General features: G+C 37.1%; 1 protein-coding gene across 1 annotated transcript in view; it reads left to right on the top strand.

Moving 5' to 3' along the window:
• Vsx2 (Visual system homeobox 2) overlaps positions 1-17218 on the top strand; it is a 330585-nt gene that overhangs the window by 302324 nt on the left and 11043 nt on the right. Inside the window, exon 5 of the mRNA XM_067779379.1 lies at positions 3088-3673. Coding sequence (XP_067635480.1) covers positions 3088-3673 — 586 coding nt within the window. The remainder of the gene's footprint in view (positions 1-3087; positions 3674-17218) is intronic.

Here is a 17218-nt window from a genome sequence, read left to right as displayed (position 1 = left end):
TATGAGAATTTTTCTATCTAATTACAAATAAATAAAATTACGTTAAGCTTTTAGCTGATGACATATGTTGTTGTTGTGACGGGGTTGTCTTTCATGCGCTTAGATGCTGGAGCGAGAAGCAGTATAGCCACAGCTGTATCCCATGTAGGCTACCCGGCGTAGATTCGACAACAGATTATCTTTGTCCTACATTGAAATTTGATAAAAACTCGAGAGAATGGATTGGTCAGCCGAAATGGTATGTAAGGAGGGTGTCACCTCACTCTACACTGACGGTGTAGCGGTCTTCTCCGAACAGCTAGAAGTCACATCCGTCCACCAAACTATGCTAGTATTTTTCCAAGCAGTGCTACTTGGAAAACTCTGTAATAGGTCAAGATCTGCACTGTAGACCTGTTAGCAAAGAACATCGCGTTAACAACTGCAACCAGGCTCAGTGCCTCGGGGCGGCTTGAGCGCCGACCATACGGCCATAGTAGTATAGTGTCATCAATGACAGGACGAACAGACTACCTGATTCCCTATCTCCGATTCGAGGGAGATCTTTAAGCCACAATAGAGATGAATAGTAGGCGCAAGGGTGCTCAAATGGCGGACGATGTGAGGCGATACATGTGTACACAGATGGTTCCAAAGTAGTGGAAGGAGTAAGGGAGGAAGGTATGCGTTATATGCCAGATCACTGTAGCGTTTTTCAAGCGGAATTATTAGCCGTAACCAAAGCAGTAAAAACACTGGAGGAGAATAGCTTAAACTGCAACCGTGTTAACTTTTATATTGACAGCCAAGCAACAATTAAGGCAATAAACTCGCATAGCACATCATCTAAAAGTGTGTTAGAGTGTAAGCGGTTTTTGGAAAGAACCCTGCAAAAGTCTTTGGATCATGTGGTCCTCTGGAGTATTTACCATTATACTCCACTGTAATGCAGCAATGGACCAACTCATGTTTCTACTAATTTTCTAATTTTGGAGCACTCCGTTGGTCCATAGCGAGTACTCCATACATGCATGCATGTAGTACTCGCGATTTTTGCAGGGAATCGGGACAGGGGGAAGCATACATCTATACGGTGTTCCAGGGCATATGGGAATAGATGGGAATGAAAATGCAGATGAACTAGCTAAAAAGGGCGCATCCCTAGAAGCTTGCTCCGTAGATGTCCCAATTAGATTCGGCGAGATTAAGAGAAGTCGATAGGTGCACATTTTTGACCAAGCGGGTAAGGCGTCGATTCAAGCGCGGGGCTGTAAAGTATCGAATATCATGTGTAGGACTTACAATCTTAGACTAACAAAGTTGCTTCTATCATTAAAAAGAGATGACTGTAGACTCATGACGGGTATTCCAACTGAACACTGCCTTCTGGCGTCACATGCCTTTAAATTAGGCTTGGTCAGTGATAGCAGATGTAGGAGGTGCGGGTTGGAGGAGGAAACGACCGAGCACATTTTGTGCTAGGACTCCAGCTATAAGGAGTGATACAGCTGTCAGATCTAGAAGCAGTAAGGGGCTTAATTCCTAGAAAGATTCTAGTATTTACCAAGAGGACGGAGTTATTTTATACCATAGGTCCTGGTTTTTGATAGGGTTTTTCATTTTGGTCGTTAAAATAAACTTCTGGTAACAGTACGGACTCATTCAGTCTATGTGAGGTCCTCATGGACCGGCCAGTTCAACCTAACATAATCAGTCAAGAGCTATGCATATACTCGAGACAGGCAAGCAGCGCTAATAGAGTTGGATTTAACACGCTCTACCTCCAAGGGCGCTGACTAAACTCACATGGGTACCAGGTCACAAGAATATAGGCCGCCTACACGCACAAAATTGGGAGTCCCATCAACGAGAGGTGCAGGAGTTGCAATCAAGAAGGTTGCAGGGAAACGGTCACCTATTTCCTCTGCGAAGGTCCAGCCCTCTCCGATCTAAGAGAGATATGAAAATGTTCCATAAATGGCATCAACAGGTTTATTGAACTAACCAAAATGGTTGCAGGAAAAACAAGCTCATTGTACAGTAATTTAATATAGTTGATAACTCATTGATTACAGAGAAACGCTACTTGGTCCCCGTCTCGCCGACAGAGGGGCACAGGAGCCAACCAGCCATAGGCTTAGCAAAGAACTAGATTTCAATGAACATCAAATTAAAGCATTGAGCACTAAAGTAGCACACTGCAGAAAAGACCTCATCGCAAATTGCTATCACGCGTAGGGTATCACTAAATGAAGTAGCTTCGATATGCATCAAAGATTTAGGTCCCGAGGAAAACTGGAATTTCCTTTCTTGCTAAGTACAAGCACTGCCTGACATCCGCTGACAGGAGAAGACAAAGCTCAGATGCTCAGTTGAACCCTCTTGTGGATTAGCGAGGCAAATTCGCGGCTCTGCCTCTTGAGAGTTAATATCGAAGTCAATGCTAATTTAGCCAATCAGCAATGGAAGCTGAACTAAGTGTTTGAGAAAAATATACCGCCTCTACATAGTCCATGCTTGGATTTTAATCCTGGCACTACCTCTTGAGAGTAAAAGCGATGCGCGCAAAGATTATTTAGCGGAGTTGCTCTGGCTGATGTAGATTGGCGTCTAAAGCGCTAAAGTGAGGAAGGGCTCCAGCTTAGTTTGACTGGTATCACAATAAAATAGCTGGCTTTAGTGATTTTCTCTACGGCTTACAGAGATACCCTGCCTAACATCATCATACCTTTCCCGTATACCAACAACTGAGATCCCGTCACTGCTAGATCTCATAATAGCTTGGGCTCAATATTAAATGGTACAATATTATTTTCAACTTGTAAAGGAATATGCATGAATAAGTACTGAGAAAAGATTTTATTGGGAGCTATGCTATTTCGTCACTACTAGCGAAATACCTCTGCCACCCCTCGACTCATCGGTCAGCTATGGCCTTATCGCGATGATTGTGAAGCCTTTGAATATCTCTATTTATGTAGTTTTTTCCATTCCATGCATTCTAATCCAAACTAATTTAAATTGTATCTACATTATTTTATCTCCACTTAGACTAACCACATTCTCACCCTAATAATTATTTCTCAAATTTTCGCATCTTACTTTTAGGCATGCATCGTAAATCGATAGAAGCTCAACAAACGCTTAAAGATGATTCCGGCGTTAGTGATCACGAGGACTCAGCCGGTTCCAAGTCAAATGATGAATCACGTCGCCTCAGCTCCTCCACTGAGTCGCTGAATGTTGTGAGTCCCGGCCCGACGCGTGAACGTCAGCATACTTCCTCTAACGCAACAACACCTACAGCTACAACCGCTTCATCATCTTCACCACACATTGATTTGAGTAGTCCGTCACCGCCGATATCGCATACAACAGCAACATCATTGGCATTACAATTATCTCCTCTACAGCAGCAACATCAACGCAATTTTTATCAACAACAAGCGCCACCTAGCGGTCAACCTTCATACCATCCCCTTTTGGATGCGGCTAATGCTAGTGCTGGTACTGCATCAAGCAAAGACTTTCATATGATTATGAATACGGCAGTGGCTGCGGCGGCAGCAGCAGCAGCGGCTAGTAATGCCGGTGGTAGTGGAGGTGGAAACTCGGGATCTGCTGTTGGTGGAATGCAGCATCAAGGTCTTGCGGGGCCTTATGCAGTACTCGATCACGATCAGGATGCTTTTAGGTGAGTTTGGAAATGTAAAGGTTTTTAGAGTTTCTAAAAGTTTGATAGGTTTGTTGATGTGTAAACATATTTGCCCACGGTATGGTTGTCACGAGGTTGTTCTTTGTGTTGATACCAGCGCAAATCTGCAGCAAGAGAAAGACATAAACCAAACCAAAAGAACAAAACTAGGAAGTTTGAATAATAAAGCAAAAAAAAAAATACAGTGACGGAGGATGGGAATTGAAGAAAAGGGGATTGTGAAAGGAAAAGAGAAAGTAAAGTGAAGAGTTAAATTAAGTGGAAATGCAAAGGGAAGAGGAAAAGTGAATGGAAGTAGAGAAAAAGGGGAAGAAAATGAATGATTGCTATGACCAAGCTTACGGCTACGGTTAAGACTACGATGGCAATTGAAAAGCGGTTGCCATTTTTAAACGGTTTTATTTAGCTTGACTTGACGGGGTGGACGGCCGGCCGGCACGAATTTTGTAATTGAAATTTAAGTAACTTCCCGATAAGCAACAAGCTTGAAACTTGGAATATAGTTCAGAACCCGGGGACAATGCAATGATAAGAAAAAACTCCCATAGGTGGCGCATGGATCGAAATATTTCAAAAAATCGTATTTGTGGCCCGATTTGGTTCATATTTGGAACACATCATACATACATGTATAAAAAGCGACCTATGATTTCCGATTTGGCTCGTGTTTGGAACAAATATTACATACAGAACGGTAGAAGTGACATCAAAATATTTTTGAGTTCGAGGAGGGACAAGCATACGTGGCGCAGAGTCGAGTAAAGTCTTTGGAAAGATTATGTATTGGGGACTTAGATTGTAACAAATTGTCAGGAAAGAGTCCTTGTAATAATGAGTCACCAAATGAACTAAATAGAATGAGAAATAATACGCAATTAATTAAATAAAGACTAAAAACTTGAAAATAAAATAATTTAAAAAAAAATGTTAAAGTTAAACGGTTTTATTGAAAACAATACTTACATGAAGTAATAATTGTTGAAAGAATAAGCCAAATACTTTATTATTCTCCAGTCTGGCAACATTATACGTTTTTGTTTTTCTATGAATCTTTAAATTGTAGCTTCTAAGTTCGTAATGTAAAGACACAAAGTTCAGTTCTCATTAAACCACTGCTTTGTAAACATCAGAATATCTGCATTTTTATTTCAAAGGAATAAAAAACTTCTAACAAAGGTTATGGGCCCAGAGTCCAAAGAAAATTCGAGAACTCTAATAAATCAAATTAATTAATTGTGTGAACAATAAAACATTTTTAGTAACGCGATCGAAAAAGTTTAAGTAATACGGTTTTTATTTTTAAAACATACATACGTACGTGCGAAATAAATACGCGTAAAAAATACAAAATGAGTGTGCACCTCCAAATAGAGAAGTTGGGTGATGATAACTATGACGTGTGGTCAGTGTCCGTGCGGAGTGTACTCATTACGGCGGATTTGTGGAACGTTGTATGCGGAAAGTACGAAAAAGCAGAAGATGCTACCGCCGAAGAAATCCTTAAGTGGGAAACCACAGATCAAAAGGCTTTGGCATGTTTAATTTTAAATATAAAGCCGACACAGTTAATGCACATAAAGACGTGCATAACAGCGGCAGAGGCATGGCAAAAATTGCGCGACATTCATTTGCCAGTCGGTCCAGTGAAAAAAGTTCAGCAGTATCAAAAACTGTTACGCTTAAACATGCAACAAGGCGACAGTGTAGTACGGTATGTAAATGAGTTTGTGGCAACAGTCGACAAATTAGCCGAATTGGACATTCAAATAAACGACGAGTTGAAAGTCATAATGTTGCTTTCAAGCCTTCCAAATTCATGGGAAAACTTCGTTGTCGCTATTGAAACGCGCGACAAGTTGCCGACGTTCGACGTAGTTAAATCAAAAATTTTAGAAGAGGGAACGCGAAGGCAAGAAAAAGATGATCGAGAATGCACACAAGCAGTCTACGCACAATCAAGTAAAAACATGACACAAAAGCAACATGAGTATGGTCGTACAAATGACGAAAAGAATAAAACCAAAGTAAATAGTAAAAAAGAAAAAGACAAACAGCGTTTTAAGGGGAAATGTTTCAATTGCCAAAAATTAGGTCATCGCGCAAGTGAGTGCCGAAGCAAGAAAAAGAATCCAAATACTGAAATGCACAGTGAGACACACGAATCATCAAATCATTTAATGTATGGTGCAATTGATAATGTAGCAAAAAGAGACACATGGTGCATTGACAGCGGCGCTACATCACACATGTGTTGTGATAAAAATATGTTTACATCGTTTACTGAAAAGAATTCTCATGTCATGTTAGCAGCAGAGAAGTTTATAGAATCGTCTGGAATAGGTTCAGTAGTGCTAAAAAGAGAAAACAATAAAATTGTGTTGAATGATGTGCTATTTGTCCCATCTCTGCTTATGAATTTTCTGTCAGTAAGTAAGGCAGCGCAGTATGGGAATTCGACAGTATTTACATGCAACAGTGCCATAATAAAAAACAAGAAACAGCAAACAGTGCTACAAGCAGAGCGTGTAAATAATTTATATGTATATCGGAATGAAGAAAAAACAAATATTGTTTGTTTACTAAGTGAAAGTTCATTAGTTGTAAAGTGGCACAATCGTTTTGGTCACTTAAATATGCAAAGTTTAAAACAACTAAATGACAGTGAACTTGTGCGCGGTATGAATATTAGAAATATGCCAGCCAAAATCAGTTGCGATACGTGTAATCAAGCAAAAATATGTGCTTTGCCATTTACGCAAACAAATGCGCGAATATCGAAGAGCAAACTTGAACTTGTGCATACGGATGTGTGTGGCCCCATGAACGTTAAATCGTTAGGTGGAAAGAAATATTTCGTCACTTTCATCGACGATTATTCTCGTAAAATTTTTGTTTATTTTATGCACAATAAAAATTAAGTTTTTGAAAAGTTCAAGGAGTTTAAAGCATATGTAGAGTGCCAAACCGGTAGTAAAATAAAAGCCTTGCGTAGTGATAACGGCAGGGAATATATAAATAATGAATTTGATAATTTTTTGGTAAAATGCGGAATTAAAAGACAATTAACAGTGCCTTATACACCCCAACAAAACGGTGTTGCAGAACGGGCGAACCGCACAATCGTAGAAATGGCAAAAAGTTTATTAATTCATGCAAAGCTAGACGAGTTTTTGTGGGCAGAGGCGGTTCAAACCGCAGTGTATATCCGTAATCGGTGTCCAACGCAAGCGCTTAATAATCTTATACCATTTGAAATGTGGCATAAACGCAAACCTTCAGTCAAACATTTTCGAATTTTTGGGTCAAGAGTTTTTGCACTAGAAAAAACCATTAAAAGCAAGTTTGCGGCCAAAGGTAAAGAATACACATTTGTGGGATATTCTTGCACAGCAAAGGCGTATCGACTTTATGATCGCCAAAAACGTGTAGTCATAGAAAGGCGTGACGTCAGATTTGCAGAAGGCGATTTTGGTACGCGTGTAACTGCTGACAATGAAACTTCGGAACAAAGCAATGATTTTATGACAAACATCATTCGCCTAGAATCCAACGAAAGTCAAGAAAATCAGCGTTCATCATCAAATGATACCATAGCTGAAGCTGAACAAAATGCAGGCTGTGATTCAGGCGATGATGAGGAGGATTTTGCCACTGCTAGCAGTTCCGAAGACGACAATCAAGACGTAGAACAACGAGAACCATGTATGGAGCATTCCGAACAACACAACGTAAAGCGACGTGGGGCAGGTCGTCCTAAACTAATACACACAGGTAAGCCTGGTAGACCTAAAAAGCAGTATCATTACCTTAATTACATTGAAGATTTGGAAACACCACAAACTGCAGCAGAAGCATTGAGTGGCCAACACGCAAAAGATTGGCAAAAATCAATGCAAGCCGAATACGATGCACTTATAGCAAACAATACATGGTCGTTAGTTGATTTACCTGCAGAGCATAAAGCTATTGGGTCAAAGTGGGTTTTTAGAATCAAACGAAATGTTGAGGGCGATATAGAGCGATTTAAATCCAGATTAGTTGCCAAGGGTTGTGCACAACAGTTAGGTATTAATTACTGGGAAACGTTTTCTCCAGTAATAAGGTACGAAACGATTCGAATGCTATTTGCAATCGCAGCAGAAAAACAATTATATATGCATCAAGTGGATATTTCCAACGCATACTTAAATAGTGAGCTTCATGAAAATGTTTATATGAAGCAACCCGAAAATTTTATAAGCAAACAATATCCAAATAAAGTACTAAAATTACGAAAGGCGATTTATGGGCTAAAACAATCCGGACGTGCTTGGAACAACACACTCGACGAAGTTTTAAAAGGCATCGGTTTTAAAAGGTGCATCAATGAGCTGTGCTTATATTTTAAACAAAACCAGAAGCAATATAGTTATATCGCAGTTTACGTTGATGACTTAATCATCATGGGTCCAAGTGAAAATGATATAGCTGAAATTAAGAAGAAGATAGCGTCTACATTTCACATGCAAGATGGTGGTGCTATACGATACTTCCTTGGTTTGGAAGTGCAGCGAGAGGGCAACAGAGGCGCGATTCACTTATCACAGAAAAAGTACATCAAATCCATTCTTGAAAAATATGGCATGCAAAACTGTAAGGCAGTCGCAACTCCACTCAATCCAGGTTTCCAAGTGGGCTGCCAAGACGAAAAATGTTCAAAGGTAAATACTACAGAATACCAATCATTAATCTGTTCTCTTATGTATTTAGCAGTGCTAAGTCGACCTGATATTACGCACGCTGTTAGCAAGCTTTCTCAACGTAACACAAACCCACATGTTGAGCACGAAACCGCAGCAAAGCACATTTTGAGATATCTATCAGGTACTTCAGATTTAAGTATCGTGTACCGCAAGTCTGATGAGCCCGTGAAGGGATACGCTGACGCAGATTGGGCAAATGATCCAAACGATAGAAAATCATATTCAGGGTATGTATTCTACTTAGGAAGCAGTGCTTTCTCTTGGGCTTCAACAAAGCAAAATGTGACGGCTTTAAGCAGCACCGAGGCTGAATACGTGGCCTTATCAGCGGCTGCAAAAGAGGCAGTCTACCTCAACAGATTACTTCATGAAATTGGGTATATCAGTACAAATTCGATGATCATATACGGTGATAACATTAGTGCGCAACATATAGCACGTAACCCCATTCATCATAAGCGCACCAAACACATTGATATAAAATACCATTTTATACGAGAAAAAGTAGAGTCAAATGAAATTAAATTAGAATATGTTTCAACTAATGAAAATGTTGCCGACATTTTAACTAAAAGTGTTAGTAAGCAAACGCATTGTAACTTTGTTAAATTACTTAGATTAAATTAATTAAATATATTTGCTTAATTTTTATAAAGATATTTGCTTAAGAAGAAGTGTTGAAAGAATAAGCCAAATACTTTATTATTCTCCAGTCTGGCAACATTATACGTTTTTGTTTTTCTATGAATCTTTAAATTGTAGCTTCTAAGTTCGTAATGTAAAGACACAAAGTTCAGTTCTCATTAAACCACTGCTTTGTAAACATCAGAATATCTGCATTTTTATTTCAAAGGAATAAAAAAACTTCTAACAATAATAATACTAAAAGCTGGAAAATAATTAGGTAGGTCCTAGGTACTAGTCATCACACTCCTCATCAATCTAGGGCGTTGATCAGGCAGTTAAATACAAGCGTTGGACGCGTCAAATTTTTATTGATAGTCATAAGTAAGACCAACTGAACCTTAATAAAGTTATGCTACGCCTCACATTTTTAGAAATTTCACGCGCCCAACGCTTTTATTTAATTGTTTGATCAACGCCCTAGATTGATGAGGAGTGTGATGACTAGTACCTAGGACTTACCTAATTATTTTCTAGCTTTTAGTATTATTATTACTTCATGTAAGTATTGTTTTCAATAAAACCGTTAACTTAAAAATTTTTTTTTATCATTTTATTTATTTTATATTTATCTTAAAAATCGCTTAAGTATGTGCATCTGCTCACTATATATTTCTTATTTTATACAGCCGTTTATTTGGAGATTACGAATGAGATAAGATTATTGTTCAGCCCCATTCATGAAAAGTATGAAGTCTTCGGCACAGCCGAAGACAGTCCCGTCCTTACTTGTTCTTATTTTATTATATATTTTATACTGTCATTGGCATCTGAATTCAGTTTGACCTTTCAAGTGTCTAGCCAATCGAGAAGTTACTTAAAAGCCAGTTAAAAATTTTCGAATTCTCATCTAATTCTGTGAAGTTCATGTTTCAGCTCAATGAGAAGTTACTTAAAAATAGTTTGCAAGATTTGTATTGAATATACGCATAAACATTCAACCGTCTTAATATAAAGGAAATAAAAAGACTCACAAACATAGTCGCATCATCGGGAAGGAAGAAATCGCGTATAATGTTAATCGTTTGTCTGAAAATGTCCTGAGTACGTCTTTCTTCGCCTGTAGCGACGATTTTAATTGGGCTGCTTAAAATAATTTATTGTACGAACAGGAACAAAATTGTATGTCCATTTTTACTGGAAATATTTCCTGCTCTAAGGAAGATATGTGTACCCACTCTTATTACGGCCCGTTAATTTTTCTTCCAGTTATGGGTCCCCAAACATGGAAAATGGTTTGGTCGTAAAAGGAGCGGAGCCACGCGCCATTTTCAAAAATTTTAATTTTTTCCTTTTTCTTGTTATAATTCCACTTGGGAAATGAAACACCATTGCATACATTCACAAGCATTAAAAAATTATATCTATTTCCTGCCGCCTCCGAACCGCATTATATATGGTCATATATGTACTTACATATTTGAGGTACCCACAATCGTTGCTTCAAATATTGTAATATATTCTCAGTCCGCTGCTCTTGTTCTCTTTTATGAAGTTTGAAATGCGTGCGAATATCGCGTCCGTAACCCAGGACTTACCCATGTGTATTTGCGAAGTTGAATTATGTTATTAAGTTGACATGTGTACAATGAACGTATTTTTAATGCAAAGTACACGTAATTAGTTTTATCTGTTTCCAAGCTGCTAATATACCATCGTACACTGCGACAAAACCAGAGTTGGGAGGAGTACACTAAATTTTGAGCAACTACACTGCTCGAAATAAAGTTTAATATAATAAATTTAGTTGAAGAATTGATAGATCACGTCTGTTAGGTCTTTCTTGTTTGTCGGCAAAAATACAACTCAACTCTCACTGCTTGTTCATCTCTCCTCGCTGTCACCAGTTTGCCTCGTTCGCTGCTAAATAACAGAAATGCCAGACTCCTTTCTGCGGTATGCTGTGCTGATCCGGAAAAAAACGGATCCTACAAGCTGCAACTGTCACTGCAGTAGGAACATTGGAAGAAAATAGCTTAAACTGCCGCCGCGTCAACTTTTATATCGACTTTATAAGGAGCAATTAAGGCAATAATCTCGCATATCGCAGCGTCTAAAAGTGTGTTAGAGTGTAAGCAATCCCTGGGAAAAATCGGGATAGGGCGAAGAATACAACTATATTGGGTCCCAGGCCATGAGGGAATAGATGGGAATAAAAAAGGGGATGCACTAGCTAAAAGGGGCGCATCCCAATCTAACCTAACCATTCATGTCAATGCAATATTGTGTCTTTTGCACAATTTAATCATAACGCTCCGGTTTTTACATTAACAAATAAATAATATGAATATTAATGAAACTGTTTCAAGATTATTTAAAAAAAAGTATTTCAGGGGAGTATTGGAGCCTACCTTCTTAAGAAATCCAGCATATTATTCCTTGTAATTATGACTATGTGGTCATTTTCGCAACTGCGAACATTTCGTGATTTGTTGGGACTATTCAAAGATTATTTGCTGGATGGTCTCGGTGCTGTATTCATGATCATATCTTAGCATATGGTAATAATTTTATGTTGTATTTTATTCATGTGAACGTCTCATTAACACTTAACGCAAGATCTTGATTATGTCAGCGCACTTAAGTTCGAACAGTGTAGTTCCTCAAAATGTAGTGTACTGCTCCCAACTCTGGTTTTGTCGCAGTGTACGGTGGAATATTAGCAGCTTGGAAACAGATAAAACTAATTATGTGTACTTTTTATTAAAAATACATTCATTTGACACGCGTCAACTTAATAACACTATTCAACTTGGCAAATACATATGGGCAAGTCCTGGGTTACGGCGGATTGAGCGGATATTGCAATATTTGAAGCAAACATTGTGGCTACCTCAAAAATGGAAGTACATATATATATATATGTGGTTCCGATGCGACAACAAATAGTGAAAGTATGCAAAACTTAGCGCAGCTAAGGGGAAATTTTACATGCCTTAAATGAGAAACAGAAGGCGAAATAAATACCCAATGCCCGTAGATTTTCGAAATCTCAAATATCTTTTAGGTCTAGTAGAGTAAACAAAGTCTACATACCTAGAATTTCGAATGCACCCTCAAAGTCCGGGTTAAGGGGCCAAAACTCCTGGCTATATAACTTTCTATACTGGTATATAACTTTCCCTCTGTTTATTCTGCGAAACATTTTTAGATCATCAATAGATTACGTTCTTGTGCTTCTAACGATGTACAAATGTTAGTTTTATAGAAGAAATAGAACAAAATTAGAAAATAAATCAAAATTTTAAAGAGGCCATATATAATTTTGCGTTCAAAATCTCACGAATATAATAAATGGATTGAAATTTGGATAAGATATTCCCATTTCACCATTTCTAGTCGACATATATATGGGGTATTCCATCCCATTTCGACCAATTTTGAACCCGACCCCTTTAGAATTGGCTGAAAGTTTTTCTTCTTTTTCTAGCTTACGAAAGACGTTTTTCAGAATTTTTTCAAATTTTTTCATCCAACTTAAAAAAAGTTATGAATTTAAAAAAAAACAACGTTTTTGTTTTCAAAATGCTATAACTTTTTCAAAAATTGACCGTTTGGGATCTTTTTTTCTTTTAATTTGTTTTTAAATGTTTTTCGGAAAAAATACAAAAAAATGTTTATTAAAGTTTTTTTTTTTTGTAATTTTTCAGTTTTTCGAGATTTTTCGAATTTTGCCATTTTTTTTTCTCATAAAAAACTTCAATCAATTCTGCAATCATCCCCACTAATCCCGGAGTGGGCCAATTTTTTTTTTTTATTTAATTGAAAAAAAAAAAACTTTAAAATTTTTTTTGTATTTTTTCCGAAAAGTACATTTAAAAACAAATTAAAAAAAAAAAAAAAAGATCCCAAACGGTCAATTTTTGAATAAGTTATGCATTTTGGCATTTCAATGCAGAATCAATTTATAAAACCTCCGTTTTCCAAAGTTTTTTTTTTAATGGACCATGATCGTGATACCTTTCTTGCTCTTTTAGATCACTCGAAGGCATTTGACTCGGTCGATCATGCATTACTTTGTTTTAAGCTTAAGCACCTTTTTAACTTTTTTAAACCAGCTGTAGATCTAATCAAGTCGTACCTCCATGAGAGATCCCAATCAGTAAGTGTGGGTAGTTCTATGTCTGACCTATTGCCTGTAACTAAAGGTGTTCCGCAAGGATCTATACTTGGGCCTTTACTTTTCGTGTTATATATAAACGGCCTACCAAATGTTCTTAAGCACAGCAATGTTCACATATATGCAGATGACGTTCAAATATATCTAAGTAGTCCATTCGCCTCCATTGAAACTTGCATAAGCAATCTGAACGTCGATCTATGCCTATTAATTGAATGGGCTAGTGATAATGGACTATTCTTAAACCCCAGTAAATCGCAGTGCATCGCTATCTATAAGAAAACCTTTTACCTTAAGCGCTATCCCAAAGTAATGCTTAACAACACTGAGATAACACTTGCCGTCACCGTAAAAAACCTTGGTGTTACCTTCAATAGAACATTGACGTGGAACAATCATATTTTTGCAGCAATAGGCAAAGTCTATGGAAGGCTAAGAGTACTGTGGACTGCTCAGCACTTCACACCAGTTAAAATAAGGTTGCTCTTAGCGAAGTCATATTTGATTCCAACGTTACTTTATGGTTGAGACCTTTACGCGAATTGTGACAATGTCTGTAGTAGGAAACTTAAGGTTTTGAACAATAATATTGCACGCTATATCTACGACATTAGCCGTTACGAACACATTTCCGAATATGCTGTTCCACTAGATGACTAAAGTTCAGGTCCGTACCACTCCTACAAAGGATTCTGGTAAATAAGGAACCCTTAACTCTTAATGAACGGCGAAAATTCACTAGATCAGTTCGCTCCTCACAAATACTTGCATCCGGCATTCAACTCACGAACATCTGAGCGTCAATTTTTTGTTTCTGCGGTTCGTCTTTGGAACACATTACCGATGGAGATCAGAAGTATCAAGGGGACATTGCCCTTTAAAAGAGAACTATTGCGTTATTTTGTTAATCAAATTTAAATGAAATATTTTAAAATGTAACCCTTTTCTTTCTATATACTCTCCACACTTTCCTACACCTATTTTTCTTTATCTTTTTCAACTACCTATTGCCCTTACAACCTCATCAATCCTTCTTACTATTAAAATTTAAACTATTTAAATTTTTTTAAACATATTTTGTATCTACGTATATTTACTTTGTTTTAAGTCCTATTGCCAAACAGTGTAAATAAAACTTATGGTTGTTGTGTTTGATACCTTATAAAGAAATAAATAAATAAAAGTCTACATAGACAAAATTTTATTAAAAGCAAAAATATATATCTAGGTTTAACAGCGCAATAAAATAAAGAAAGGACGTTATATTTTGTTAGTAAAACATCCGAATTCGCAAAAGCGATGACCGTCTCCTTTGAAATCATGTTTCTCCGTCCAGGATGAGGCGAAATAATAAACTATTTGATTTCCACATCATACACATATTTGACCTTTAATCCCAAGCGATAGAAATAAAGTCTGACCACTTTTGAATTCGGTTCGTGATGAACCTTATTTGGGATTTGCCCACATATAAACAAACAATTGCAAGCAGATTTTCTTTTGAAAAAATATATCAAAATGTTTTATCAAGGCGGCGCTCATATCGTTTCGCTAGAATGACATTAAATACAATTAGCAAATCTGTTTGGAGCAAATCTGTTTGTTCAGCTAATTAAACAGCACGAAAACAAGTAAGGGTGTCTAAGTTTGGGTGTAACCGAATATTATATACTTAGCGTGAGTTCATTTCAGATAAACTACTTTTTCGAATTTTGTTACGAGTGCTTTATTTTTAGGCTCTAGCAATGCTTTGTAATGCTTGCTCAAAATAGGGACGTGGTACCGCCCGTTAAAAAAATGTCTCCTAATTTCCTCTTACAATAAAACTTGGTAAGTGAAATATCATTGATAACAAAACAATTTTTTGCTAAGATATAGCATATTATAGTCTACGACCCTTTTAAACATCTTTTATATAAAAGTGGGCGTGGTCTTTAACCGATCCCGTCCACTTTTATTGGAAATATTTCCTGTTCTAAGAAAAATATGTGTACCCACCCTTATTACGATCCGTTAATTTTTCTTCGGGTGCTCGGTGTCGAAACATTAAAAGTTGTTTGGTCGTAAAATGGGCGCTGTCACACCCATTTTCAAAAATTTTAATTTTTCGTTTTCTTGTTATAATTCCACTTGGGAAATGAAACACCATTGATATAAAGCTCTGTTTTGCAATGATATAGCTTATTTTATTCGTCCACGAGCCTTTTGAAAATCTTTGATATAAAAGTGGGCGTGGTCCTTCACCAATTTCGTAAATTTTTCTTCAAAGCATGGTTTTATAGTAAAGACAACCTCTTTGTCGAATTTTGTTATGATAGGTTAAACGGTTTTTGATTTATGATTAATAATATTTGTAAAATTGCCACGCCTTTTTCAATTTTTTTTTTTAATCAAGAGTCTTAATATCAGTCCACACATCAAATTTCATCAATCCTGATGAATTGTTTACTAAATAATCAGGTTTTATGCGTTTTCCATTCCTCATTTTTAATAGCGATGGGAGATGAGTGCCAAGGCACCCATATACCAAATTTCAATATTTTATTTCCAATATTTGCTCAAGTTATCGTGTGCACGGATGAACGGACACGGCTAAATCAATTCCTCTTTTCATCCTGAGCATTTTGATATATGGAAGTCTATATTTATCTCGACTCGTTTATGTCGTTACGATCAACTGTTATGTTACCAAAGTGAATATACTTTATGTGCAAAGCACGCTGAGTATAACAAGATTGGAATTGTACAGCTTTAACTTAAATTTAGATGTACTTTTGTTATATCATATTCCTGAAATCTTGAATAAATAAGTTTTTTGTTTATTTTTTATTCACACGACTCAATTTAGGTATAAATAGCGCCCACAAAATTGATCTCGGTGTACTTTATGTTTAAAAAGTGGTAAAAAAAGTGTTAAACTGAAATGAATCTACGCAATCATTTCGCGCTGCTGTTTGTCCTACTTCGTTGCCTATTAACCTATACGAATGCGCAATTTCGCATTATAAATGGCCAAGATATAAGAATAGAAGAAAGCCCACATTCGGTAGCAATATTTATTAATGACGTCTATAATTGCGTTGGTTCCTTAGTCAATATGAACTCTGTGGTTACAGTTGCGCATTGCGTAATAACTTTAGAACAGGATAAACTTGTCGTTGTAGCTGGTGTAACTGATATACGTGCAATAAACACAGGAAGAGGCCAACGTCGCGATGTGAGGTATATATATTATGATTGTTATTACAATCCACAAACACGATTTATGGATATAGCTGTGGTTAAAGTGGATAGATCCTTTCAAGAGAATAATGCAGTGACATCAATATCACTTTGCAATTATCAATTAGTACCGGGAATGACGATGCAAGTTAGTGGATGGGGTACGTTAGATGTAAACAGTAGAACTGCTTCTCCTCTTCTCAAAACTAAGTCATTGCAAATAGCAGAAACGGAACAATGTAAAATTGCATATGCGAATAGACTAACACCGGTAAATTTAGCAGGAACAATCATGTGTGCTGGATGTGGTGGAGAAGATGTGTGTGTTGGAGATTCTGGAGCAGCAGGCGTTCTGAATAGACGACTTTGTGCGGTGGTACAAGGTGGTTGTGGGGACTCCAATATGCCGAATTTATATACAAATGTAACAAATCCAAGAGTTCTACACTTTATAACAACCACGATGAGAATGTAACTGAAGGGTGCGGTTATAAATTGACTGTTGAGTTAAATATCAACCTAACTCGACTGAACGCCGAATTTCGAAAGATAGAGCGTTTTCGAAACAACAGTTGAGATATGGTGATATTTCGCTCAGCAGTCGAAATGGCTATATTTTTTCTTGTATCATATACAAATAAATATTAATGATTGTGAGTAAATAAATATTTTTTATTGTATGCAATGCAAGTGTGAAGCATGTGAATGACTTAAGTTGTGAGCCTAAACTTTGGTCACAACTTTAAAGTTCCATCG

The sequence above is a fragment of the Eurosta solidaginis genome, chromosome 4 (assembly GCF_040869045.1).
Source record: "Eurosta solidaginis isolate ZX-2024a chromosome 4, ASM4086904v1, whole genome shotgun sequence".
NCBI classification, from domain to species: Eukaryota; Metazoa; Arthropoda; class Insecta; order Diptera; family Tephritidae; genus Eurosta; species Eurosta solidaginis.
Note: the sequence above shows the minus strand (reverse complement) of the source record. Positions and strands in the feature narration are given on the sequence as shown.